General features: G+C 55.0%; 1 protein-coding gene across 4 annotated transcripts in view; it reads right to left on the minus strand.

Moving 5' to 3' along the window:
* The window catches only part of RXRA (retinoid X receptor alpha), a 108,992-nt gene that overhangs the window by 8,451 nt on the left and 72,609 nt on the right, over window positions 1-27,932 (minus strand). For 2 of the 4 annotated variants that reach the window (XM_040083245.2, XM_040083248.2), the window contains exons 5-10: window positions 19,531-19,700; window positions 14,621-14,750; window positions 11,207-11,339; window positions 9,656-9,747; window positions 8,011-8,116; window positions 4,068-4,654 (exon numbers count right to left, since the gene is read on the minus strand). In XM_040083245.2, the coding sequence (XP_039939179.1) occupies window positions 4,507-4,654; window positions 8,011-8,116; window positions 9,656-9,747; window positions 11,207-11,339; window positions 14,621-14,750; window positions 19,531-19,700 (779 nt within the window). In that variant the 3' untranslated portion in view covers window positions 4,068-4,506. Of the gene's footprint in view, window positions 1-2,086; window positions 3,135-4,067; window positions 4,655-8,010; window positions 8,117-9,655; window positions 9,748-11,206; window positions 11,340-14,620; window positions 14,751-19,530; window positions 19,701-27,932 lie in introns of those variants that run through there. The other 2 variants (XM_040083247.2, XM_040083246.2) reach the window with 2 other exon arrangements.

The raw sequence follows: 27,932 nt of genomic DNA on the forward strand, positions 1-27,932 counted from the left end.
GGGGAAAAAAAAAATAGCGAGGAGAGGAAAAAAAAACCAAACCACACACAAAATAGAAAAAAAAAGGAAGAAGAATCGACTTAAACGACAAAAAAGCCAGGGAGAGTCTGCAACTGCTACAGTTGTCTATGTGTAAATGTGAGTGGGTATTATACAGTGTGGATATCTACAGTAACACACGGACACTCACACACAGCCCGGCACGGCACGGGGAGCAGAGCCCGGATCGGGGATCAGAGCCCGGATTGGGGATCAGAGCCTGGATCGGGGATCAGAGCCCGGATCGGGGATCAGGGCCTGGATCGGGGATCAGAGCCCGGATCGGGGATCAGGGCCTGGATCGGGGATCAGAGCCCGGATTGGGGTGCAGAGCCCAGATCGGGGATCACAGCCTGGATTGGGGATCACAGCCTGGATTGGGGAGCAGAGCCCGGATCGGGGATCACAGCCTGGATTGGGGAGCAGAGCCCGGATCGGGGATCAGAGCCCGGATCGGGGATCACAGCGCGGATCGGGGATCACAGCCCGGATTGGGGATCACAGCGCGGATCGGGGATCACAGCCCGGATTGGGGATCAGAGCCCGGATCAGGGATCACAGCCCGGATCGGGGATCAGAGCCCGGATCGGGGATCACAGCGCGGATCGGGGATCACAGCCCGGATCGGGGATCACAGCCCGGATCGGGGATCACAGCCTGGATCGGGGATCAGAGCCTGGATTGGGGATCACAGCCCGGATTGGGGATCACAGCCTGGATCGGGGATCAGAGCCTGGATCGGGGATCACAGCCCGGATTGGGGATCAGAGCCCGGATTGGGGATCACAGCCTGGATCGGGGATCAGAGCCTGGATTGGGGATCACAGCCCGGATCGGGGATCAGAGCCTGGATTGGAGATCAGACCCTGGATTTGGGATCAGAGCCCAGATTGGGGATCACAGCCCGGATCGGGGATCACAGCCCGGATTGGGGATCACAGCCTGGATTGGGGATCACAGCCCAGCCTGGATTGGGGATCAGGAGCCCAGTGTGGATTTGGGATCAGGAGCCCAGCCTGATTTTGGGATCAGTGGCCCAGCCTGGATTTGGGATCGGGAGCCCAGCATGGATTTGGGATCAGGAGCCCAGCGTGGTTTTGGGATCACAGCCCAGCCTGATTTTGGGATCAGCAGCCCAGCCTGGATTTGGGATCGGGAGCCCAGCCTGGATTTGGGATCAGGAGCCCAGCCTGGATTTGGGACCAGGAGCCCAGCCCAGGGCTCTCCCCGCTGCGGTGGAGACCAAGGTTTGTCACATCCTCCTTCCCCAAACGCCACCCCTGGGTGATGCCAGCACCAAGGGAAGCTCGGCATTCCCGTGGGGAGGGGTTTGGGATGTGCTGGATTGGGTCAGATTGGGCTGGACGTGCAGTGAGGGGTGGTTGAAAGGCTGATGTTTGTGCTGTCGAGAAAATTAAAGATTGTCCCACCAACAGAGAGGAATTAAAATAATCCTTACAAACGGCAGGTTTTTGCAGGAGTACTGAGAGCTGCTTAAATCCACGTCCCACCTCTCCAGGGAATTCATGTGCCTTTTGTTTTCCTCCAGCCACCTCACCTCTCCACACTCAGCCTCATCGTGATCAGGACAACAGCAAAAAAAAGCCCAAAGTGAAAAGAAAACAAAGGAAATACCCAAACTCCTGCAAAGCTCGTTGCTTTAAGGCTGCTCTGGCTGCTCCCCACACACAAAAGCTTCTTCCCACGGGAAGGGCTGGGATGAGGATGGAGGGGCTGGGCTGGGCTTCGGGGGCTCAGGGAATCCCAGCTCCCTTTCACCAGCTGAAAAGTGAAACCCTCAGGATGAGGCTCAGCCTCTCCCAAAAATGGGCGTGGACTCCAGCAGGGAAACTGAGGCACAGGGATGGTCCTGAGAGGGAGCCTGTAAGGTCAGATGGGAATGGGGCGGGGTGGGATGGGATGGGATGGGATGGGATGGGATGGGATGGGATGGGATGGGATGGGATGGGATGGGATGGGATGGATGGGATGGGATGGATGGGATGGGATGGGATGGGATGGGATGGGATGGGATGGGATGGGATGGGATGGGATGGGATGGGTGGGATGGGATTGCATGAAGACTGGATGACCTGAGATGGGATGGGATGAAATGGGACAGGGTGGGACAGGACAGGATGGGATGGGAATAGACGGGGAAGAAAGGAGATGGAAGATGATGGAACATGACAGACTGGAAAGGGATGGGATGGGATGGATGGGATGGGATGGGATGGGATGGGAGCTCCTGCTGTGCCACCACAGCACCCACGAGCCCCTCCTCATCCACCCACCAGGTAAAAAATTGGCTCCACCCCCCAGAGGCCAGCGGGTTTATCCTAGTGCAACATCCACCAACTTCCCCAAAGCTTTTCTTCTGTGGCAAGCAATTCCCAGGCTTCTTTCCGCTGGGAGAGCCGGCCTGGGGCCTGGGGGCTGCCCGGGGGCTGGGTGGGCTTGGGGCTTTGGGATCTGCCACCCCCGGGGCTGTGCCAGCCTCCCGCCGGCAGCGAACAGCCTGCTGGCATCTCCTGGCACCCTCGCCAGATTTCATTCCTCCTGCCTCGTTCCCTTGGCAAATTCTTGCAGGGTGAAGCTGTTTAATAATATTTTCAGAGGCTTGCAGGCTGCTGGGGGAACAGAGCCAAGGCGCTCTGCGCGCCTCTGCCGATCCGGGCCAGCCCCAGCGGGAGGCACCACCTGAAATCCGGAGCGGGTTTGGATTCTGGGGATGGAGCCGGGCACTGCAGCTGCCAGCCGGGGTGACAACAGGCGGGTGGCAACGGTGTCCCCTCCAGGACAGAGGTGGGAGTGGGGAGGCGGCTGCTGCTCCATCCACAGGAACAGAGGAGGAGTTTGCAACCAGCCGCAAACCACGGGGAGCAAGAGGAGGATCTTTGGGACCTCATCCTTTGCGTTTTAAAGCACAGGGCGCACGGAAGCCGTGGGGAAGCCCTGGCCCACAGGCACCTCGTTCTCAGCTCCCAGCACAGCGTGTCCATCCTGCCGAGTGGGGGAAAACCTTTCCCAACACCGCTCATCGCTCCCTGGGCTTCGTTTTCTCTCCGATCCATGTTGGTGGGGTGCTGGAGACCCTGATGAGGGCGGAACGGGGAGGTGAAGGGGGATTGCTCCCTCTGGCCACAAATCCCATCCCGTGGGGAATGGGCACATCCCTGGGACTGCAGTCCCTCATCCCCAAAATCCTGTCCAGCTCCCCGCCGTCACACCAAGACTCAAAGGAAAGGGTTGTGCAAAAGCCAAGGTGCTTTCGGTGCTCTCGGAATCCCGGAGAGGACAGGGATGGCACTGCCACATCCCCCACCCAGCCGGGCCCATCCAGGGCAGGGGCAGCCCTGCTCTTGCTTCGCCACTAATTAACAGCTGCAATTAACCAGCCTGGACACTAATTGTTGCCTTTTGGTGTTTCGAAGGGGTGAAACAACAGGAGCAGCGTCCTGGGTGAGCCGAAACCCCGGAGTGGGGCAGCACTGGGATATCCTGGGACAGCACTGGGATATCCTGGGACAGCACTGGGATATCCTGGGGCAGCACTGGGATATCCTGGGACAGCACTGCGATATCCTGGGACAGCACTGGGATATCCTGGGACAGCACTGGGATATCCTGGGATGCTGTGCTGAGGGCAGGGGTCCCAGCAAGCCCCCAGGAGCTGGGGAAGGGCACGGGGAGTCCCTGGCAGCCTTAAAGCCAAGTGCTGCAGCTGGCTCACATCCACATGGGCGCCTTTGGGGTGGGCAGCCGTGCCCGGGCACCTTTGGGGTGGCCAAAGGGGCATTTCCTGTGCCATTTAGGGGGGGATTCAGCTCAATCCCAAATCCTCTGCTCTGAAGTGGAAGGAGGAGGCTCCGTGCAGCCACGGCTGACTCACTCACGGTGCACGGCCTCTCCCTCCGCAAAGCAACTACCGAGACTACTAAGAATAGTTACAAACCAAAAATAGAAATTTTTTTTTTCTTTTTTTTTTGTCTTCTTCTCCTCTTTTTTTTTCTTTTTTTTTTTTTTTTTTTTCTTTTCAAAAAAACTCCATCCTCTGAAAATAGCCCAGCTGCAAATCCGGCAGAGTCCAACCACTCCCCTCGGCACGTCCAAACCCCGCTGCCCCACCCCGAGGGCTGGCACCGTCCTTGTCCCCAGGGGAGGGCCGGGGGTGACGCCAGCTCATCCCAAACCTCACGGCACGGAGGGGACAGGGGTTGGCAAAGCTCTCTCCGCTCCCACTTCTCTACAAGTAGCACAGGGAACCAGCGAGCAGGTCTGGAGATGCAGCAGTGACAGCGAACGGACAAAGGGGGGGACAGGCGACGAGGAGGCCGGGACGGGCCGGGGGTCCCCCGGATCAGACGGTGCCTCCGGAGCTGGGGGCAGCAGGGAGGGACGGGGAAAAGCGGAGGAAGGGCCCCGAGGGAGCCCGGGCCGGGAGAGGGACTGACCCGGCAGAGTTCTCTAAGTCATTTGGTGCGGCGCTTCCAGCATTTCCATCAAGAAGGTGTCGATGGGCGTGTCGCCTATTAGCTTGAAGAAGAAGAGGTGCTCCAGGCATTTCAGGCCGATGGACCGCAGGGCTGGGAGGCGGAGCAGGAGCTTGGCAAACCTGGGGAACGGGAGACACGGCACGGTCACACAGCGCACGGGTGCAGCCCTGCCCCGGCACCGGCACCCCCAGGTTTGGAGTCAGAGCCGGCCTCTTGCAAAGCAACTCGTGGGGATACACCCAGAGCTGTGCGGGGTCCTGGTTTAGGGCAAATTTGGGAGAAAACCTCCGAAAGGAGGCCCTCTGGAAAGCAAACCCAAACCAAACTCCTTCCTTCCCCAGCTTCGCTCTCAGAACCGGTCTTAGAAGTGAAGGACTTAATATACAGCACAGACAACTGGGGATTACAAGCATCAAAAAATCACCCCAGGACAGCAGAGAAATCATTAATTACAGCCCGGCCTCGGAGATGAGGCAGCCACGGGGGAGATGCACAACAATCCCACACTGGAAGAACTGCACAAGGAATGCAAGGTCAGCCCTGCACTGGGGGACACCCCGAGATGCTCGTGGGGTGCAGCCACGGAGACGAGGCACCTCGGGATCGGCCTTGGCACTGCCAGCGCTGCAAGCAGCTCGAGTTCTGCTCCTTGGGAGAAGGGCAAACAGCGGGGAAGGGGCTGGAGGAGATGCCCAGCAGGGTGAGCTGGGCGATGCCCCTGCTCCTGCGGGCTCTGGGCACCTCCCGAGCAGCTCCAGCAGCCCTCACCGAGCTCTGGCTGTGCCCAGCTGAGCGCTGCCAGCCAGGCAGGATCCCAGCTGCCAGCCAGGGCTGAACCCAAGGTCTGTGACACAGAAGCTGGAGGGAGCACGGCAAACCAGCTGGGAAAGGGGAGCTCCTCTTCCCCGGGCCCAGGAATCCGAGGAGGGCAAAAAAAACCTCTTTCTCCTCACCCTGCCCTGCCTGGAGGAGAGAGGTTTGGTTCACACGAGGCAGGAGGGCTTGGGAGAGATCTGCAGGACCCAGGCAGGATGGAAACGAGCCACCCACGCCAGGGCGTTGGGCTCAGAGGGTGAGGAGAAGCTGTGGAGCCGGGAGAAAGCCACCAGCTCCTGCAAGAGTGCCTCTGGAGCACCCCAGGTGCCACTGGATGTCACCTCCTCATGTGAGCGCTCCCAACCCGGGGAAAAAGCCTTTTCCACGGCATCAGCAGGGTTATCTGCTTTTGCTGCTGCAAAAATCAGGGCTGGAAGAGCAGCAAAGGGCCAGGGAGAATGGGACCTTGCAGAAAGCACACACACAGACATGCACAAGCACACAGATATTCTACATGCATGCACAACTCCCTCTCCCTATTTTTAATTTCTTTTTTTTTTTTTTTTTTTCTGCTGAGCTGGCGAGAACGGCGGGAGCAGAGCCAGGAAAAACAAATCAGCCCTACCATCCCATTCAGGAAGTTTCACTTTAAACCAAACCAGATGATGGCTCCAGCCCTGGGACACGTTTAACTGTGAGATAACCAGCCCAGAGCACAGCGTGCCAGGGGCTGGGAGGGGAGAAGAGAGCCCTGATTCCTGATTCCCGATTCCCTGAGGCTGCCGGGTGTCACGTAGGCACCCAGCCCTCCCTGAGCAGCAGCAGGGGCTGCACGGGGGGAGCAGGGCTGGGCTTCTCCTGGGAATTCCTCTCTCTCTGTGCAGAAAAATTCCCTTCTGGTGTTTACAGGGTGCTCCCAAGCTGCTGCTGGATGGGGATTTGGAGGAAGCCCTGAACCCAAGGGAACCTGGAAAAGTGGGAATTCCACAACTCCCTCCTGGCGTGGAGCAGGGGAAGGCTCCAGTCGTTTGGAAGAAGGTTTTTCCAGCCCCAGCTGGTGATCACATTGTGCCACCGGGCCAGGAGGGTGCCCAGAGTTTGGGAGAACTTTGGGAAGCTCCTGTGCAATCCCAGGGGGCTCCCAGCTCTAGGGTTCACCCTCCTGAGGCTCCTGGGATGGTGCCACCACCGCCTGCACCACCGAGGGACGCGGGGAGGGCAGCAGGGCCCTGGCACAGCTCTCAGGACATCCCTGAGCGTGCAGAACCTCTCAGGTCACCAAGGATGGCTGTGAGCATCACACAAGGTTCCCAGCCCAAGGTCACTCGAAGCCAGGGAGAGATTAAATTCCAGAGCCCTCGGTGCAGCTTTTGGATCTAAAACACTCCCTGAAACACCACTGAGAGCTGAGGCAGAGCCCTGGGGAACCGGTGTGGGCTGTGGCTCAGTGTCTGTGCTTGGGGGGTTTGGGGAGCAGGGCTGTGCCTGTGCCACCCCCTGTGTGTGCCAGGGCTGCAGATCTTGCACGGCGGGCAAAGCAATTGCTCACCCCACCAAGGGCATCACCCAGGAGAGCTGCTGGCCGTGATTCCCAGGGCTCCTGGTGCCAGAACAGCTCTGCTGCAACACCACCACAGCCAAAGTGCAGGGCCCGGCTCAGGATTTGCCCCAGAAATGCAATTTGATAAAGCTCTCTGGGAGAGGAGGCAGCTTGAGCGCACACAAAGCCCTGGGAGAGGAGAGGTGAGAGCCCTGCTCCGTGCCCTCAATCCCCCTGCTCACCACAACCCCAAAACACCCCAGGGCACCCTCAACCTCACTGCCTGCCTCAAACCAAGCAGGAACACCCCAGAAACCCCTTCACAACACACCTCTCCTCATCTGCCAGCACTCTGGGACCCAAAGTGGGGGGAAGAAAGAACAAATCCACCCTCACTTGTGAGGGCACGCTGTGAAAGCATCCTTTTCATTTAACCATCCACACAAGGGCAGGAACGCAGGTGAGGTGCAAATCCCAGCTGCCTGGGCTGCTTTTCCCTAACACTGGTGCACCAGCAGCAGCTTCCCAGCGCTTTGCTGGGTTTCTCAAGGAGCTGTCAGGAACTTAACTGGCAGTTGCCAGCTCCGGGCTGTGACTGGGAAAACGCGCCCACTCAGCTGCCGAGCGGTCCAGGAACGCATTCCTAATCCCCCCCCTCCCATTCCCAGCTGGATTGGGGGAGGCAGGGAGGGGAGGAAAAGAGCATCAATCGAAGCTTTCACTTCCCAGCAATGATGCTCATCTGCCACCGAAAATTAACTCCATGCGAGTCCTGTTTTCGGCTGCGGTTTCGCTCGCCGCGGTTTCCAAAAGGGAAATGATACCCCCTGCCCACACGTGCTCATCCCACTGCCGGGGCTGTGGGAGCTGGGGATCCTCAGGTCTGCCCACCTCGCTGGATTTCCTGGTGAGGGGATAAAGAGCTCTGCACAGGAGGAGGGTTTTTTGGGGTTCTTTTTAGGGATGCTCGCAGCCGGAGCGGGGAGAAACGAGCGGTTCATCCGCAGGGAATGGCTGGGAACAGAGAGCCCGGAACAGAAGGGACCCAAGGGTGCCCCGGGAGCCACAGCACCCATTGCAGGGGGTTTGCAGGGTACAGGAGGGGCACAGGGAGCTCACCTGCCGGGCTGGTCGGGGTATTTGTGTTTGCAGTAAGCCTCTAGTGACGCGTACACCTTCTCCCGCAGCGCCTCCACCTCGGCCGGGTTCGAGAGGCCCTTGGAGTCTGAAAGGCAGCACAAAAACCATCAGCCAAGCGCCTCCGGGCTCTCCAGGCGGGCAGGAGCCCCTCTGTGCTCTCCCTCCATCTCTTCCAGCCTCACCCGAGCGCGGATGCTCCAGGGATTTGGGGAGCACTCAAAGGTTTACTCTGTCACTACAGATTTTTCCTCACCTCGTACCCCAATCCCAAATGTTCTGGCTCACTGCAGTGTTCCCAGACCCTCATTTAAAAGGGTTTAATTCCCCCTGCAGCCCTGCGCTGGTGGTATTTCTCCCTCCAGCACTGTGGTGGGGCTGGAGGAGAAGCCCCTGCTCTGGCACAGCCCCCAGGACAGGACAGAGCGAGGATGAGGATCTGTTTTTAGCAGGGTGAAAGGGACAGTGCAGAAATCGATATCCCCAAGCACATGTGCCATGGGAACCTCTCCAGATTCCCCTTCTTTGACCATATACGGCTAATCCCAAATTACAGACAATAAATTACTGCTGATTACAAGGAGGGGGGAACTAAAAAAAAACCAAAACCCCCCCCCCAAAAAAACGGTCAAGAAGCAAAACAAACCCAAGAAACTGTAATAAACCCTGCTGGAACAGCCTGGACCGGCTGTGGTAGGAAAATCCAGGCAAGGAGCTGTGCTTGGGCACAAACTGTGCTCTGTGAGGGCAGGGAAGGGCCCGTGGTGGCTGGGGAGGTTTGTCCTCGGCTGCCATCCGGTTTTGCTCTGAGCTGATCCACTCTGAAATCCAGAGAACTGTGCAGGTATGTGCAGCCTGGCTCCTGCTGCACAGGGATTTGCTCCCTGGAACGCTGGAGGAAAAACCCTGGCACTGAACTTTGCTCTTCCCTGGGGCTGAGGGGGAAAAGGGAGCAGCGTGACCCTGCCGGAGTCTGTGAAACCGTGGTCAGAAACGGACAGCTCTGTGTATTTTATGAGCACATTTCACATCTTGCAGCCTCTCCAGGCCTGCAAAGGGCTTTTGCAGAAATGCAGGTAATAAAACCCTGGGATGATGAGGTTGGGAAGCAGAGACAATCATCTCCATGCTCTGGTGCTGCTCTAATCCATGTTTTTCTCTTCAACAACATCTAGATTCCACTTTGTTCCGAGGGCAGGACAACTCCCTCAAGCACCTGAACTTTCTTTTCACAGCCACTCTAAAAAGGGGAGAGCTGACAGGACATGGGGGAATGGCAATAAACTGAAAAAGAGTAGGCTTGGATTGGATTTTGGGAAGAAATTCTTCCCTGTGAGGGTGGGTAGAGAAGCTGTGGATGCTCCATCCCTGCAAGTGTCCAAGGACAGGGCTTGGAGCAACCTGGGACAGTGGGAGGTCCCTGCCCGTGGAAGGAGGTTTGGAACAAGATCAGCTTTAAGGTCCTTTCCAAACCAAACCAAATTTCCCCACACCTCCCTTCCTGCCCTGCCCTCAGCGTCTGGGTGCCCTCTGCTATTTTCAACAGGGCTTTTTTGGGGGAAGAAAAGGACCTAAAAGGACGGGAGAGCAGCCAAGAGGGGCCAGGAGAGCAGAGGCAGGCTCGTACCGGGGTTGAAGAGGACGATGGCTCGCAGGCAGCCCAGCTCTGTCTTGTCCATCAGCATGTCCCGCATTTTGGACACCAGTTCTGTCAGTACTCTGCAAAAGGACAGAGAAAGCACAGAGTCAGCACGGGAAAAAAAAAAAAAAAAAAGGGAATGAAAAGCCCCAGGTGTCAGAGCCGGAGTGAGAAGCTCCGGTCACGTTTAATGAAGCTGGGGATGGTGCCGGCCTGTGCCAGCTGAGGATGTGGCCTCATTTTCCTCCTCCATCAAAAATAGCTCATTAGGAACATCAATAGTTCCTGTGAGATACAACAGGGACCATAAAAACCGCCTTCATCCATTCACCGAGAGGCTCTGGCACCTGAGAAAGCTGCCTAAAAATAAAAAATAACAATAAAAACCCACCCCAACAGGTACCTAAAAGTAATTTCCTCTGCCGGTAATTTTTATTGCTCCCTTTGCTCTTACTGCAGGTGTCGGTGTTGAAATATTTTCCACTGATTGCCCGGTTTTTCACGTTAGATCCTGCAGCAAAGCCACGATCTTGCACTTATGACCTCACGGGAACAAATGATGTCACCCAGGTCCCAAGAACAATTTCCTCACAGAGCAGAGCAGCAAAGGTGATTTGGCTTCAACTCGAGATGAGTCTCAGGGAGGGGAATCAGCATTTCAGCAAGCGTCTGGAGTCACGCCGTGGGTCAAACACCCTGCAAGCCTGGCTTTAAAACACTTTCCCAAAGCCTGAGATTAAAGAGCCCTCGGGACACGCCTGTGCAACCTGCTGAGCATCGCTGGGGCCTTCTCATTGTGCAAATAAAATCGCGTCTTGGTCCAATTAAAGATGAAAAGGAGCGAAGGAGCGGCCTCCTCCTCACATGAGAAGGCATCTGGACCCCATGAAAGGGGCTTTGATTTGCACTGGGCAGCCTCCTCCCTGTTTGGGGGCCGTTGGGTTTTTTGCTTTGCAGCTCTCAGAGGAGGGGTTTGCTGTTTTCATGGGCTGGACTCCCTCATCCCCGGCTTCTCCGAGCCCTCGAGGAGCAACGGAGGCAGTCTGGGGTGGAGACAGGCATGGGGATGTGTTGGAATCCTAGAAACTCAGGATCTGGGGTTTTAGTGTATACTAATACATATGAGCCAAGATGGAGGATTCTGGGAGTTGTCTAAGTCCTTCCTCTTCACCTTCCTCCCCCTTCTTCAGGGATTTGGGTGGTTTTCTCTAACTGGGTGAAAAAACGTCCGCATAGCGGACCTTGGGTGGAAAGCACAAATGATATAGGTGCCACCTCGGTATCGGGTAATTATCTCTTAAACAGCCTTGGTAAGAGCTGGAAGCTCTCCACTTCACCTCATTTCTCCAGCTAGCAAGCCGGAGCTCACGCTTCGTGAGGGCTGCGAGGAGATAAGATACAACAAAACCACGACCGGGCTGGACTTTACGTCTCCCGTGTCCTCCATCCCGACCTTGGCCGAGGGAAAGCAGGCAGAAGCGTAACAGGAACGTCCAGGCAAGGCGTGAGGGGCGATGCCAGCCCTGCCTCCCTGCCCACCTGTCGAAGATGGCCCCGACGCCGGCGCTGTGGGCGCTGTTCCGGTGCACGTGCAGCCCCGTGGCCAGCAGGATCCCGTCCTTCACGGCTATGGAGCGGTGGGAGAAGGAGGCAATTAGGAGCTCGTTCCACCCTGGGGAGGAGAAAACGACCGAGGCTGCAGGTTAGAGCCGCCGTGGGATCCTCGGGGAAGTTTGGGAGTCGGTGGTGTCGCCTCTCTAAAAGGAGGAGGAAAAGCGCCTTCGCCGCAGGAGCGTGGCTGGATGCGGGGAAGGAAGGGGGAGCCAGATTTTTCTTGGATGTCAGGGGCGGAAAAAACCCATTGAGAACCCAAGTCGCTAAAAATAAAGCTAGTAAGGGGAGCAGTTTCCTCTATAAACCGCGCAGACACCGAGCAAACAGCTCTGCCTGCAGCTCGCCGTGGCTGTGGAGCCCTGAGCTCCCCTCTGCCCTCAGCCACTGCCTCCCAGCAGCTCCAGCCCCACCAGCTCCTCAGGCTCCTCCTCGGGCCACCAAAGTTCATCCACCAGCCCTGAGCCCTGCCAAAGGGAGCCTGAAATCTCTGGCTTTATTTGGGGGTTTGTCGCTTCTGCCATGAAAACGCTGGGAGGGGTTGGGGCTGTTCCCTGCACAGTCCCGCGTCCCCAGCTGCTCCCACAGCTGCGTGGAAAACACATTTTAGCCTCATTAGCTGGGCAGGCTGCTTTGGGATATGGGAAGGACATCCTCTGAGGCCAGGCCTACAGGGGAGGGAAGGGAGACGTGATCTCCACGTCTTCCAGCTCCCCTTCACAATCCAACACCTCTTCAGTTCCTAAATCCATCCTAGCCTGAGCTCAAGAACTCCTGAAACAAAGCCCCAACAAGAGGAAACCCTGCTAAGCTTGAGGGGTGGAAATTTGGGTGACTTTCAGGCAGGAGCAGCATCTTCAGTAAGACAAGATGGGGTCTCTTCTGCAACACCCCTGGCCTGAACATGTTCTGGAGTTTTGGTCCAGAAACCTCAGGTTTTTTGGATTTAGGGTTTTTTTTTCTCCAGGCTGGAAAAGCATCACAATATCCTTCAGCTCTCCTGCCACAAGAACACATCTCACTGCCTGGGATGAACACAAGGCCCATGTGTGCTGTGTTTACCTTCTGCTGCAGCCTTGGGTTGTGCCATCAGAAATGTTGACAAGGAATAAAGTTCACTCTTTCCTAAGTGGCCACAGGATGTTTCCACCCCAGCCACGGGAACATTTCTTTGGCTATTTACTGGGCGAGGCCTGGCACTTCCACGGGGATTGCAACACCGTGAAACCCAAGGAGGATGGAGGAGAAGGAGTCTGCAGAAACCCCGTTCCCGGGAGGAAGAGGAGCTCCCAGAGCCAGATCCATGGGAATTTGTCCCACACGGTCCCACAGCAGCACCACACGTAGCTGCAACCAACAGAAACCAGAGCTGGCTCTGCACACCCAGTCCAGGCTGGGCTTATTCCAGTGAAGGAGCGCTGGCTCCATCAGCATCCTCCATCTGGATTATTCCCGCACAGAGCTGGGATGTTTCAGCTGAAATGGGGAAGATTTTCCTACCTTGGCTTTCACCAGAACATCCCCAAAGAGCTGCCAAGACAGAGGCAAGCGGGAAAAGCTCACTACAACCAGAGGCAGCAAACTGGAATTAGAGACCAACCAAGCCTACCCCGAGAGTTCTGCATTTCAGCCCAAGCTCTGGAGCGGCACAGCAGAATTCTGTGACTCCTTTCTCAGCAAACAGGACAGCTGCAGCCTCCAGGGATGCTCAGGCTCCTCTGGGGTAGGGAAGGCACTCTGGCAGAGCAGTGGCCATGGTGTGAATCCAGCTGCCTGCCAAGTTTCCCCACCAGCCCTACGAAACCAGCCGCAGCTGCAGGATTGTAACGCTCAGCGTCCTTTGCCGGGCCGAGAAAACATCAGGTTATTCCTGTTTCAGCTTGGAAACAAGAAAACCGGCAGAAAACACGCTCAAAAAGTCGGCTTTCCTTCCCTCCCAAACAGCTCAGTGTTTTTAAATGATTCAGGATCTGAGGAAAGCTGCTGCCAGCCCATCCAGCACTGCTCCTCCAGAGCTGTGTGCTCCACTTGCTTTGCCTCCCAGGATGCCTGAGTGAGGCTCTTAGCTGGATTTTAATGCTTCAATATTTCATGGGCAGCTGTTCTCAGCAGGCCACTCAATAATACATCGAGCCACCGGTTACACGACTTGGGGAAGGTTATCTGAGGCCCTGGCAGAGATGTTTGGAGCAGGGAGCTCCAGGGAGCTGCTCCCGGCGTTCAGCAGTCTCAGGCTTGGAGCCACCACGGGATTTGGGATGTGGTGGGGTTGGCAGCCCCTCTCCTGCTGCCCCATGAGTGTGGGGTGAGTCACAAACAGAGAGCACAGGTCAGGAATCCTCCAGTCCCAGGTTTAATCAGCTGCCTGCTACAGAGAGAGGAAAACCTGGAGCTGCCATGGTGGGTTTGAGTTCCACTTGCCAAGAGGGAAAGGCAGAGCTTTGTGTGAATCCGGCTCTTAGCAGAAAGCCCTCAAAGATCCCTACAGAGCAGCTTCCCTGCTCATCCACTCTCACAAGAGGCTCTAGAAATCCTCTCCAAACCCACACTTTGGGTATTTCAAAGGGCCCAGAGCCAGCTCTGGCAAAACCCATGGAGCACCTTCACCCAAGGGCTGCAGGAGCCATCCTGGAAGGGTGCAGGACCTGGACCAAAGTGAACTTGGGGGAAATAAAAGGAACTTTAAAAGTACCAAGGACTTCCAAGTCCCTGGCTCACAAAGAGCTTCATGCCTCAAGCACACCCTCCCTGAGCTCTGCTCCTGATTTTTTGCCCTCCACGAGCTCTGTACAGCAGCAGGAGCTTGAATTCGCTCACCGGGGGAAGACCCTTCCTACAGCCAATTGCTTTCCACCTCCCAAATCCCGCTCCTGCAGCCCCCCTGCTGCACAAGGAAATTTAAAATAAGCCCTGAGAGTTCTATTTTCATCTTGGTGGGTGGGAGAAGAAGTGAGATGTACTTTTCTCTCCTTTCTGGTTTTAATTATGATCAAACATTTCAGTTTGATGAAATTTCGTGGGGGCCTGAGCCCGCCTGGTCTTTCAAGGCTCAGTTTGGGAGGAAGGCAGAGTTTAACTCCTTTGGTTTGAGTCCTCCAGCACCCATCTCTGCGCTTCTCATGGACCAGAGATGAAGCTGGGCCGTTTTTCAGCTGATTGGCCACATTTTGGATCCAATTCAGCACCACATGGAAAGCTTTTAAAATCCTATTTAAAAACCGAATGATCACAGTCTATCAAGAACCAACTGAAAATTTTCAAGCTGCCAGGACCTAAATCCGAGGGTACAACCTGTGCCAGGGGACATTCAGCACTCCCCACGTGGGGACAGACATCACTCACCTGCTCTGAGCAAGATGACCTGGTCATCCAGGGGCAGCTCGGAGAAGTGGGGGATCCTCTTGGCCCACTCCACCAGGGTGAAGAGCTGTTTGTCTGCAGCCTGGCAGATGTTTGTCACCGGGTCATTGGGCTGCCAGAAAAATAAGAAAAAGGGTAAAAAAAAGAGATGGAAAAGGTTGGAAAAGGCAGAGCGAGGAAAAGAGAGGCTGCAGGAGCAGCCTGCCTGCCATTCCCGGGTTGGATGTCATCACTCACGGGCAAAGGAAGTGATTTGGCTGCTCCACCACAAAGGTTGTAATGGTTTTTAGCAAGCCCCAAAATGGGAATTGGGAGTGCTGAGACTCCATATCCATCACCCTGAGTGATGAATCCAAGCAGCTCCAGCCTGGGGAAGGGCAGACTCCAGCATCCCGATAAACCAGCACCAGAGGGGGCATTACAGAAAAAAAGGAAGAGAAAACCCCTTTCCTTTGAAATATTATCCAGTAACAGAAACCATCTGCTCCTGAGGAGGACAGTCAGCCTAAACACACCAAATCCCTGTTTAAAGGAACTGCTCACAGCTCAAGTGGATTTGTGATTAGGAACTGGAAGAGCCTGTTTAACCCTGGGGAGGGCTGAGCGCGCTGCTCTGAGTGTGTCTACAGGGTTTACCCCTCCGGACAGGGATGTATGAGCCCTTCCCATCTCCCACTATAATCCCTGCTGATATCCAGCAGCCTGGACTGTGCAATTAGCTTCTTTCCACGTCCTTAAAAGAGCAGTTCCCACCCTGCAGGAGAAGCGTTTTGGCTTGCAGGGGGCAGGGGTGTGAAGTCAGAGGGAGAGCAGACACCAATGTCAGCGTAACCCCTGCTCCCTGGCTGGGCACAGCAGCACCACGCTGCCAAGCCACCCTCAGAGCCGTGCCCCACACCCCTGCCCAGCCTCCTGGCAGCAAACCCAGCGCTCTGAGCCTCAGTGGCCAACATCTCCTGTTCTGCAGGCTTAAAATAGGCAGGATTTGGCAGGCTCGGGGCACCTGCCCGGGGAGCGTTCCCACCTGTCGCGTGCAGAGATGGATGGGCACAGGCTGGCACCGCCACAGGGATGTGCCCCCCTCGGCCCACCCCCCTCCAGCAGCTCCCCCAGGGGTGGCAAGGGCAGGGCAGTCCCACTCCCAGGGAGCTGGGGCTCTTCCCTGAGGAAGGAGACGTGAGCAGGGACTGGGATTTTCCTGGGAGAAGGGGATCAGATGGGATTTCCCCTGGAAAACCCACAAACGCCTGTGAGGAGGAGCTTGGCAGGGTTCAGGCTTTCCCTGGAAACACAGGGAACGTCGATATTCAGATGCAGGAAGGGGGAGAAGGGACACCAGAGGCCCTGAACATCCCCAGCCTCAAGTTATCCCAGACTGCTCCTCCAGGTGGAGAATCCTGGCATGCTGGTGAGGTGGGATGGGAATCATGACTTACGGGAATCATGAACCCAGCCCTCGCAGCAACAAGTGCCTGCAGAGCCCCAAAAAAGGGGGAATTTAGGTAAATTAGATGTTTTTGCCAAAGCTTTCATCAGGGCTGGCTCCTGGGCAGGTTGTCACCATGTGCAGGGTGTCCCAACCCTGGCTGTCCCTAACCCCTGGTGCTCCAAAGCCTCATCCTCATCCTCAGTTCCACCTCAGATGGCAATTCCTGGAACCACCACGGCTCTTCCTGGCAGAACCTGATCGCTGGAGCGTGAGAAGCAGCTAAAAGTGTCCAGAGGGCCCTGCCTGGCTCCAGGAGGGGAATGGCAGTGCTGGAAACCCTCCCCGTGCACAGAAAGCAAATCCCCTCCTGCAGTAAATAAAGCAGCAAGGGCACGGTGCCGGGGTGTGACAGAGCCAAAGGGCACCTGATCTTCCTGGAAACCTGGAGCTTGGAGGCATCTTCCAGAAAGTGGTGACTTGAAACCAGACCTTCAAAGGCCAATCAAGACCTAAGGGGGAGGACGGCTCTCAGTTACAGGCTTTGCCTTCCCGTGGCCAGGAGCCCGTTCCGGGCTGTGCTTGCAGGGCAGGAGCACAAATTCCCAAGGCACGGGGCAGAGGCAAAGCCACGCCCTGGGACAGGGACGTGGCAGAAGGTGACAGCCACAGACAGGAGAGCATGGAGCGACAGGGCAAGGGGGAATGGATTGCAACTAAAAGAGAGCGGGGTTAGAGCAGGTATCAGGGGAAAAACCCTCCCTGGGAGGGAGGGAGGCCCTGGCACAGGTTCCCACAGAAGCTGTGGCTGCTCCATTCCTGGAAGTGTCCAAGGCCAGGCTGGATGAGCTTGGAGCAGCCTGGGCCAGTGGAAGATGCCCCTGCCCACAAAGAAGATGATTTTAAGGTCCCTTCTAACCCATTTTATGTGGGAGACAAGGATGCTAACCCCTGCATCACCCTGGTACCCCCATCCCAGATGGGAAATGTCCCTGCAGGTCACCAGCAGCTGGCCTGAGGTGCAGAGGCACCAATCAAAGCACCCAACACACGAGGCCAAGAGCAAGCAGCTCGTGTTATCCCCTGTGTTTATCAGCGCCCGGATTTGTCTGCCTTTCCATCATCACCTGGGCTCTGGGGGAGGGCAGCAGCTCCTCTGCCTTTCCTCTCCTCATCCTTTGGTGGCCCCGTCACCAGGAGCCGCTGATCTCATCCATCTGCTGAACCTGCTACAAATGTCACCTCGTGGGTTTGACAATAATAGGGCATTTCAACAAGCCTCCCGCTTCTATTTAGATGCAACGCACATCCTTGTTCACAGAAATGCGTGTTGAATTATGCAGGAACCGGCTTTCAATTTGCTACAAGAGGCTGAGGAGACGCGGTGCCAGACGAAGCCATTTATTTCAGCTCGATCTCTGGGGTTTGTTTTCGAGTCAGCACAAGGCTGGCTCCAGCTCCCCTGAAGGATTTTTAATCCTGAGAGCAGCCAGAGCCTCTCTGAGCCCCTCACTAACTCCTTGGAAAAAAAAGCCCCTTGAAGCCTTGTGATGATGGGATTCTCCTCTTAAATGCAGGTGAGGATTTGTACCTGAGTCTGCACCTGATTCTGGAGAGTTTCACTGAGGGATTGGCTCTGTCCACACCACGAAGCCTTGAATGTCCAAGAGCCACTTAAGGAATCCTAGGAAAAGCTGTCTTTGCAGAAAGAGCATCCCAAAAAGCCAGTTAAGGCTCCTCCTGACTCCCAGATCCCTCACAGACTCACAGGATTCTGCTGGAAGTGACCCCAAAGACGCTCTATTTCCAACCCCCTGCCATGGGAAGAGATTTCTGACTCAAGCCCTCCAAGCCTCACATAAAGAGAGAGATAAAAGCGCTGTTGCAACAGAAAATAAACACTGCAGAGTCCTTGCACTTGCTTGGAATAGCTGCATTTCATCAGCCCGGCCTCAGCCACCCAGCAGGAATTGCACAGGGATATTTCAGTGCATGAGCCTGCTCCCTTGGCTCAGCCAGCCCAAATGTTGGCAGGGTTCAACCTCTGAGTCCCTCAAAGGACTTTGTGGCAGCCAGGAGATGCTCCCCACTCCAGCCTCAGCTGCTGTTTTCCAGAGGAATTCCTCTATTCCCACTGCTTCCATGGGAAAAAGGGGTTTGGAGGAGGGGGGACTGCACCCTGAACACTGCCCGGGCTGCAGAGGGTCTGTCCTAGAAATGGAATTTCAGAGGAGGGTTTGGCTCTCCTGTTAGCAGGCTGCTGCTCTGCAGGGACATTTCTCCCTTTTGATAAGGGAATCTCACAGGAAAGGGCCCAAACCACTTTCCCTCACTCTCCACAGAATCCCAGAGTGGTTTGGGTTGGAAGGGACCTCCAGACCATCTCATTCCACCCCCCTGCCATGGGCAGGGACACCTTCCACCAGCCCAGGCTGTCCCATTTCCCTGTCACCCCTCTCTGGTACCACCCATCCTGGTACGGGCAAGATGCTGCAAGCAAGGCCCAGTTACAATCCAAGTCTCTAACTGGGAGAAGAACTTGAAAGCCAACCTGTAGGCAAATTCCTCCAGATTTTCCCTCCTCAGAGCCGAGCAGCTGCATAATTCTGCAGCTGAGAAGTCACACCCTCACTCTCCAGCTCTTATCTCCCTGCACTTCAGTCACACAGGTCTGTTTGTTGCCTCAGCTGGACTCTGAGCTCTTCAGAGCACTCTTCCTGCCTTTTAGCGCTGAGGGCTGTTATCTACAACAAAAAATCTTCTCTGTGAGCCCTTTTAATTACTCCTCACAGCACCTCTTACTTCCCCGTGGCTGCGGGACAGAAGACACCGAACGCTGGTGGCTGCTGGCGCTGCTCTCCTGGTGCTGAGCTGACGCACAGAGCCTGCAGCAGAGCCAAGAGCTGCATTTCTGAGCCGGTTCTTTTCCACACAGGACAGCCCCTCTCTGCCCCAGCTGTCCTCACGGTCACCCCTTGTTGGAATTCTGGAAACTGAGAATTTTGGGGATTTTAGTGTAGAGTAATGTGTGTGAGTTAAGACAGAGGATTTTGGACCTTGTCTGGGTCCTTCTTCTTCATCTTCTTCCTTCTTCTTCATGGGTTATGGGGGTTTTATTTAATTGGGTGAAAAAGGCCTGCATTGTGGGCCTTGGGTGGTCATTACTGCATCAAAAATATAAATAACAGAGGTATCACCTCACTATTGTGTAACTATCACTTAAATAACCTTGGGAAGAGTTAGAAGCTCTCCATTTTACCTCTGCTCCTTAACATGCTAGCTAGAGCTCACGCCTCGTGAGTCTGTAAACGGGTAAGAATCAATAAACACCGAAGTCCCACCACGAAAATCTGCATTTCCCATGTGTCCATCCCGACCTTGGCAGAGACAAATAATCCCAGAACCATCCCAACTGCTGACGTCCCACAGCCACCCCTCCTGTCCCCAAGGGGCTGGGGGGCCTCACCGAGCTGGGGGTCAGGCCCATGTTGGCCTCGATGTACGTCTCTGTCTTTGGCTCCACGGCCAGTTCAGCCTCCAGGATCTTCTCCACGGGCATGTCCTCGTTGGCGCTGCTCGTGGACTCCACCTCGTTCTCGTTGCGGTCCTTGCCCCGCTGCCTCTCCTCCTGCACGGCTGCAAGTGACATGGAAGGGACAGTGGCAGCGTCAGTGTCACCCCAAGAGTGGCCACAAAGCCCCCAAATCATCACCCCCCGCCGATGCCCGCTCCCCAGACTGGGATAACCCAGGGAGTGTGAGGTTTGGGGAAGGCAGGGAGCAGCCCCAGCCTGGGAAATCAGAAATCAGCTCTTTGTGTGCGTGCTCCCCCGGGAGCGTGGATCCTGCCTGGCTCATCTCCCTGCTGGGAGAGCTCCCTTTTCCAGACCCTGGAAGTAAAAAGGTTAAAGACACGTGATGGAAAGTGCCACGAAGGAAGCCACGCTTGGAGTCACTGCGGGAGAGGGATGGGTGAAGGGACAGCATCAGGGAATCCTGAAGAGAAGAGGAACGGGTCAGTTTAAAGCAGAAGTGTGGAGTTCAGCCACCTCCCAGGCTGGCAGGGCTGAATTTCCCTGGAGGCCGTGTCGTGCCCCTCTCCAGCTCCCGTGGGACAGGAGCTCCATGCAAAGCTCCGTCCTGCCTCTGGCTCTGGGCAAGCCGCAGACAGACAGGAGAGACCTGTCCCAAATCCTGCGGGGTGGGAATGATCTCGCCAGCAGCCTGTCACACGCTGCTGAGTTACATCTGAGCAGCTCAGAGATGAAAAACACTTACTGGATGCTAATAACATTATTAGCAGTAGTACTGATGACCTCCCTTGCAAACCTGCACACGCTCTTCCTGCACCTGGAAAGCAGCTCGGTGCAGCTGCAGTGGGAGCTCTCTCCTTCTCCATCACCTTGTCACAGACCCCAAATCCCACACTTTTCCACACACCACTGTTCTCCACAGCACATTTCAGCCCACTCTGCCTAAGATCAGCCCAGGCACCTCTGGCCACGAGACACAACTCTCTGAACTCACCCAGCTCTTTGCTGAGGCACTGCAATAACGTAAAAACCCTGCTATTTATCGACAATTACCCCAGCACTCCCTCCCTGCTGCATTTGAAGCTGGTTATGGGATGTTCAGGCAGAGCAGCAGGGGCACAGGAATTGTTTGGGTAAAACCAGAGCTGTCTGTGATACAATGAGGCTTTTCAGACCATCAGTGGGACCAGCCAAGTGCAAAACCAAACCCTACAACACGAAACTCTGGGAAAATGAAATGAAAAAAAATAAATAAAAAAAAAAATTTTAAAAAAAGTAAAATAAAATAAAATAAAATAAAATAAAATAATAAAATAAACCCCATGAAATTGAGAGACAGGCTGAAGGAGCCCTCTCTGGCCGCTGATCCCATTAACTCAGCTCCTGGAGCTGATTCCCAGTGCTTCCCCTCCCTTCCCTCAGTGTTGCTGTTTGCTGCACGTCAACAGAGCTCAGACTCTTCCAAGTGAAAGTTGTTACGCAAAAAGGCAAGAGGTTCCTTTCTGCACACTGCTCTGAAGTTCACGGGCTGCAGAGGCTCCCCAGGCTGATCAACACTGTCTGCTGGGCTGCCAGAGCCAGGTAAATTCAGATTTATGCTGTGGCTTTTGTCCATCTGACATGGATTCTTCTTCTTTTTCAAGCCATCACAAAACCCTGCTTTAATTTCACCCCTCCAAGCCCACTCCTGCTTCTCCAATCATCAGGAAGAGGGGAGTTTTTGCTTAATGCCAACCCTTCTCCAGCAGCACAGATGCACCAAGATTCCTCTGGGCACACTGGAGGAGATGAAACACCTACTAAATAACACGAAATCCTGAGAGAAAAGCAAACCCTCGACAAATGGGTTCTTATGGAAAGATTAAAATGCCAAGGTGCTGATGGGGATTGGCAGCAGCTCCCAAGGATGAAGGTGCAAAGCCGGGATCACTGAGGTCACTCCACCACGGCGTTAACCCCAAAACCACATCCTCGTGCTGGACGCTGGGGTTTGTGGCAAAGCAGTGGGGAGGTCTGGGCAGACAGGGGCTACTTAAAGCCTTCAATCTGCAAATCTCAACCTCATCAGTGCCACATTCCTGGCCTGAAGAGTCAGACACACTTCAGGGGTTGTAGGAGAGGATCTTACAGGGCACCTCGAGAGCACGTGCCTGTGATCGGGCTGAGCCCAGCTGACACAAACGACACAAGAGACAGATGGGCAGAGATCAGGCACGTAAGGAGTTCTTTCTATTCACCAGGAAATCGGTGCTGCAGCTCCCTGCAGAGCTGGTCAGGGGACAGCTGACTCATCCCAGCTCAGCCCCACGCACAGCCGGCTGCCGGCAGCAGCGACACCCCGGGCAGAGCAGATGGCACAGTCCCACCCAGCAGCCAAAGATAAACCCAGCCCTCGCCACGGGGTGTCATCTGCTCTGCTGCAGCCGTGCTGCCAAGCCAGGCAGCCTCCTCCAACGGCAGGACACGTGTGGGATCACTTCTGCATCACCCACATCCGTCCATCCATCCATCCATCCATTCCTCATCTACCCATCCATCCACGGATCCATCCATGCATCCATCCTCATTCATCCATCCATCCATCCATCCCTCCCTCATCCATTCATGGATCCACCTATCCATCCACCCATCCATCCCATTCCCAGCAGGATAGCAGGGGCCGTTTCCCAGTGCTGAACTGGGATCCCCATTATCCTCCCTTCTCCCTGGGGTGGTGCCTCATGCACAGCTCTTCCCCAAGGAGTGCACCTGCACCAGCAGGGGAAGCTCAGCTCCTCCTTGCTCTCTCCACACCACCCAGACCTTGTGAACACAGCCTGTCCCTCCCTCGGGAATGATGCAGGACACCTGCCCAGCCCTGGGATGGATGCAGCTTTTGGGGATGCCTGCCAGGCTGCTGACTCAGCTGCTGATCCCATTTTCTCTCCCCACAGGCCGCTCCAGGAACAAAGAGGGAACAGCTTTCATTCCTCATGTGTGCAACAGCATCGCTCCTGCAGCAGCTCTGGGGTACACAAGAACTCCCATCCCATAATCTCCTCGCTGTCACCTCATCCTTCCACCTGCGGCACTCCCAAAGCCCCTCTTCCGGATCCAGTGAGTCCCAACCTCGTGTCTCCACTTCCCTAATTCTGGATCCACCCTGAGGCATCTGAGAGCCCAACACGTCCTGAAAAGATTTGCAGCTGGAACTCCAGACCCATTGATTCTGGGAGTTCCAGGACTTGGACTTCCCTGTGGGTGCTGCCATCCTGGCTTCAGAAGCTCAGCAGAGCTGAGAAGACACCCAAGGAGCAGGGAGAAGTGTCCCAGAGCTGCCAGGCACTCACAGTCACATGTTTTTAGGAGAGTCCCCTACATCCACAATCTCTACAGGCACAAGCCCAGAGGAAAATGTCTGGATTTCCTGCCACCAGCATTCCCCTGGAGCTGCTGAGGACCCGACAAGCTGTTGCTCCTTCTTAGGAGAGGTGATGAGGGACACATCACCATCCCAGGAAAAAAATGTGGACTGTGTTCCTTGAGATGTAGGAAGAAAACAGCACATAGAATAGAGGGAAGGAAAGAAGGACAAGCAGATTTTTTACCCAAGAAATCTGGGAAAATCTCCAGCAGTGAGCAGACCCCTCACCAGGCAGACCTCATCCCTGGAGGCCACTCCCCACTCCCACTGGGGATTAGTCAAACAAACCACAGTGGAGATGACAAAAATACGTGTTTCAGATTGATCTGGTCTGCGTTCCTTTGTGGGTTTAGGTTTTATTTATGTTTTTTAAGAAGACAAGCACCAAGGTGGCAGCTGCACGGCAGCTTGCCAGCTTCCCAAAATTGGGATAACCCTGTTCTTCTCAGCTTCCCAACAACACTGATTTTCCTGGCCCTGAGGGTGGCACAGCTTCAGATCAACACCGTGGGTCTATCCACCTCAAACGCAGGAGCTGAGGCGGGAATTTGGCTTGCTGCATCCCAGAAAAGCCTCTCCTGCGAGGCAGAGCACTCCCAAGCTGTGGCCACCCCGTGTTCCCAGAGCTGAGCTCCCTGGCCCTCTCCTCCGTGCTGATGGCTGTGCCAACGCTTTTATTTTCCTTCAAGGAGCCTCGCATGGCTGCGAGCTTTTCCAGGCTGGTTTGCTAAACATAAGGGAAGCGTTTGAATCTTGCAGTCCACTTGAGGAGGAAAAAAAAGATGCATTTGGAGAGCTCGGAGAGGCGGCCCCACCTCCTCCAGCTATGTCTGAGCCGAGCCAAGGACAGAAGCCTGTGTTTTCCATGGCACCTGATGAAGAGCCTCTCCTGTTATTCTGCTTGATTTGGTCTGTACTTGCCTCAGGCCAGTCGCTGTCATGTTTCATCTTGAGCGTCTCCAGCCCATCTGCAACTCCCCAGGCCGTGGTACAGCAAGATATGGAGCCCCATGTGTCCAAGGCACTCCTTGGTGACTTCTGGTGTCTTCAAAACCCAAAATGCCTCATCCTGTGGGTTGCAGGTGAGCCCCAGCCACCCAAGCCCGAGGGCTGATGTGCCAAAATGCCAGATCCATCCTCTCTGGATCTGGATCCATCCTCTCCTCCACATCACACTGGACACCTCGGCTCTGCCCATGGGGCAGCATCTGATGGCTCAAAAAGCAGGTTTGAGCCCACTGCAAAGCGCCCACCCAGCTCTGGTGCCCAAACCAACCCCTGTGCGTGGCCACGCTCGTGGGCACTGCACCTCTGTGCCAAAGGAATGTCAGTGGAAGGAGAGGAAGGCCCAAAGGAAAGGATTTGCCACAGGGCCATGGTGTCTCTGACAGGGCAGGAGCAGCACAGGTTTGTTTATCTGCTGGCAGAGATCTGCAGGCTCCAGCAGCTGCAGGGACACTCACCCGGTGTCAGTAGAGAGCTTTTTTGGGATGAAAATTGCTCCTGCAGGAGCGACAGGGTGGGTGGGGGTGGTTACTTTCCATGGGGAAAGGATAATTCACTCCCCACAGAAATGGGGTTTTCTCAGGGAAACAGACCCAGAGCACAGGGGGCAAGGCATCAAAGCTCAGCCCCAAACCTGCTCAGTTTTAGTTTTCCCCCCGTCCTGCAGGTGGGTGGCTGGTTATTTATGAGGTGCTGGCTGGGGGTTATTGGGGATTTCCGTTTCTCCCACACTGGAATTTACTGGGCTCTGCTGCCTTTCATGGAGCCACGTCTTTGCTGTGTATCATCAGCATCTTGAAGCGTTTATGCCCCAGGTACCTGTTCACATCCAAAATGCCAAGACAGCTGAGAAAACGAATTCAGACAGTGTTTCTTCTGCTTTGCTTTCGTGTGTCACCTACTTTTCTTTTATTATTTTTCAGAGGTGCAGCCTTCTGCTACTGTAAACAACCTCAAAAGCTGCAACGCGTGAAATAAACGGTTCTTTTTTTTCTCCAACTTTTTCAACTGAACGCCGTAATTTTTTTTTTTAAGGGATGCAAAATACCATCGTGATAATTAAAAAGTGTAACTTCGGAGTGTTAAAAAGTGGATTGAAACCTTTGCATGCAGTTAGCTCACAAGAGGAACAGCTCTGGAAAACAACTGCAAAAAATCCCTAGCTCATTCACTCTCTGGACACTGAAGTATAAACAAAGAGTAACAAAAGGAGAGAAAACCCTAAGCCAAGCTCATTTTCTCAACCTAAGAGCATCCTTAAAAACAAAACAAAAAACCCCCGAACCCAGCATCATTTAACTAGCTGGTTTAAAGAGCAGCACTTTAAAAGGATATAAGAAACAAGCTCATTAAGCTGGAAGACATTTTCCATTCCAAAATTACTCCTAAAAATAACTGTGCTCTTGAACCTCGGCCCCTCCACTAGGCCGTGGCCACTTGCCTGCTTTCACATTCACTTGGACAGAGGGCTGGAAACCTGAATTCCTGCTCTTTCTCCCCAGATTCCTCGTGCTCCTGAGGGATGGTCCAGGAGCTGGGACAGCCCAAACTCCAGGGGATCAGGCACAAGTCACTCCACGTGGGAATCTTCAGTCCCTCTGGATTTGAGTGATTGAGCGGCTCCCTGGAGGCACGGGAAGGTCTTGGGGCTGTGGAGATGCTGCAACCAGGCTGCACCCCTCATCATGGAAAGTGAGAGGGGGGAAAAAACCAACCCACAGTCACGGGAGGAGGAAGAATTAACTCCGGCTGTGAAGTTTAATGCAGTCCTGAAGTCAGAGGCCAGGCATGCAGCCGGACAGATGTCCTGCACGCTCTGGAAGTCGGCACGGCAGCTGCAGCCGCACCTGCACTGAGGAAGGGCTTTGGGATCGGCCCCGCAGCCCGAGCTGCAGGTGCTGCAGGGGAGCAGCTCCCTGCTCTCCAGATGGGCTCCGGGATGCGCCAACATCCCCATCTTCAGCCGCCTGGCGCCGAGGCCCAGCCCGCGGCCTGGCGCGTGGAGGCCGTGCAGGCCAGCGCGGCCCGCGGAGCCGCCCGGCCTCTCCCGAGGAGCCCCTCGCGTCCAGGGGCAGGCTCGGGGAGCCGGTTCCCAAGGGCTGCTCCCTGTGAGGCGGCCAAGGGAGCATGGGAAAGGGCTCCTCGCTGGTATTTCCTGCTCCCTGTGCGATCCCCAGGCACTGCTGCCAGCACGGCTGGGCCCGAGCTGCACCACACCCCCGCTGACCCTGTCACCTCTGCTGTCACCCCCTGCCACACCAGACCCTCCCCACCATGCCAAACCCCACCCTGGTGTTCACACCACCTCTTCACAAGACCTCTGCCTCCCCGATTCTGAGGCAGTTTCCACTTTTTCCCCTGTGTCTTTCCCTTCCCAGGGCTGCTGATGCACAGACGGCTCAGACCCCAATGAGGAACAGACCGAGCAGGAGAGAGCGCAGCTCCTGGATGCAAACAGCCACCCCCACAATAATAATCCCTGCATTAGTCAAGATCCCTGATGGTAATCTTAATTTTGTTGACTATCCGGTATTTAGTGGGAGATGGGAGTACAAAAAAGCCCAAAGCCTTACACAGCTGGAAGAAATTCATAGGGGAAAAAAATCGTTCCCAGTTGCTTATTTGTTATGACTGCAGTATCCCAGAGAGCTCATTCAGCTGGGATCTCTCTGACGTGTTTCTAACGAGGAACAGCAAGAGGAGATGCACACAGCAGGAGGAATCCCCTGCTCCTGCAGGCTTTCCCCACTTTCAGCCAGGGTTTGTAGCCCTGAAGGATGCCTGTTCCCCCAGCAGGGCCACCCTGGGTACGCTGCTCTTGGCATGTTCACCTGGAGACACCTCAGCTGTTGGGATCAAACCCTTCCAAACCTCCATCAGGAAGTCTGGAAAGGCTGGATCCCAACATTGATTGGGATAAAATCCCTCCATCTTTTTTACTTCTTCAATCCAACTTCTCGCCCGACAACCCCTTTTCCTTTTACCCTCTTTAAATTGAGTACAACCCTGGCTCTCATTCTTCCTGCCAGCATCACCCTGCAGGTCACAGCATTGCTCCCAAGCCCAGAGCAAGATGTTTTTTAGGGGAATGAGGCCCATAACACGGGCCCTGTTACGTAAAAGATACAAGAGTTTGTGCTAGAGGATAAAAAGCCATTTGTGTTGTGAGTATTTAGGCAAAAGGAATCAGCAATGCAGGAGTCAGCCCAAAACTCTTCCCCAAAATAGAGGTGGGAAGAGGCGTGGTGTAAGGACAATTCCAGTCAGCTGGGGTGAGTGCAATGGGAAGAGACCTTTTTCTGACAAATCAGGTGGACGTCACACGTGAAACTCAAGAGCTGCTCAGAACCAGAGCTCAACGAGATCCAACTTCTGACTTCCAGCTTTAGGACAACTGAGACGTTTCTGTGAGACACTGAATTTTCAGGTTCATAACAAGAGACACGGGAGTTATTCCAGCTTTCCCTACATGGGGATTACTCCTAAATCATCTCAGGATGACTGTCAAATCACCAGTTCTTGCCTTTCCCTGACGCTGCCCTCACCAGATCCATCAGCACTGCCTGAGCGCACTCCTGGAGTTACTAGGATCCCATCTGTCACACTTCTAAATAATTGTCTGATCATTATGAATTCATTTGCTATTCATTGTGATAACGTTAATCAAGATGAATTAATAGAGTCCTCACACTGTACGTGCTCCCTGGGGACTTCCACCACCATTTAGAAATTAATTAATGGACCTGTAATTTTTAGCGGTGCTGCCCATGCAATCAGCACTAACGGCAGGCACGGAGCAGGTAGCTGCTCACAGGGTGGCAGAGTTCCAGCATTCCTGCTGCTCTTCCCAGCCCTACACACCTTGTTCTGGGGGGCTGAAGGGTCTGCAGCTGCCGGTGGAAGGCTCTGGATGCACTGCCAGGGGAAA

Source organism: Hirundo rustica, chromosome 20 (genome assembly GCF_015227805.2).
Source record: "Hirundo rustica isolate bHirRus1 chromosome 20, bHirRus1.pri.v3, whole genome shotgun sequence".
NCBI lineage: Eukaryota > Metazoa > Chordata > Aves > Passeriformes > Hirundinidae > Hirundo > Hirundo rustica.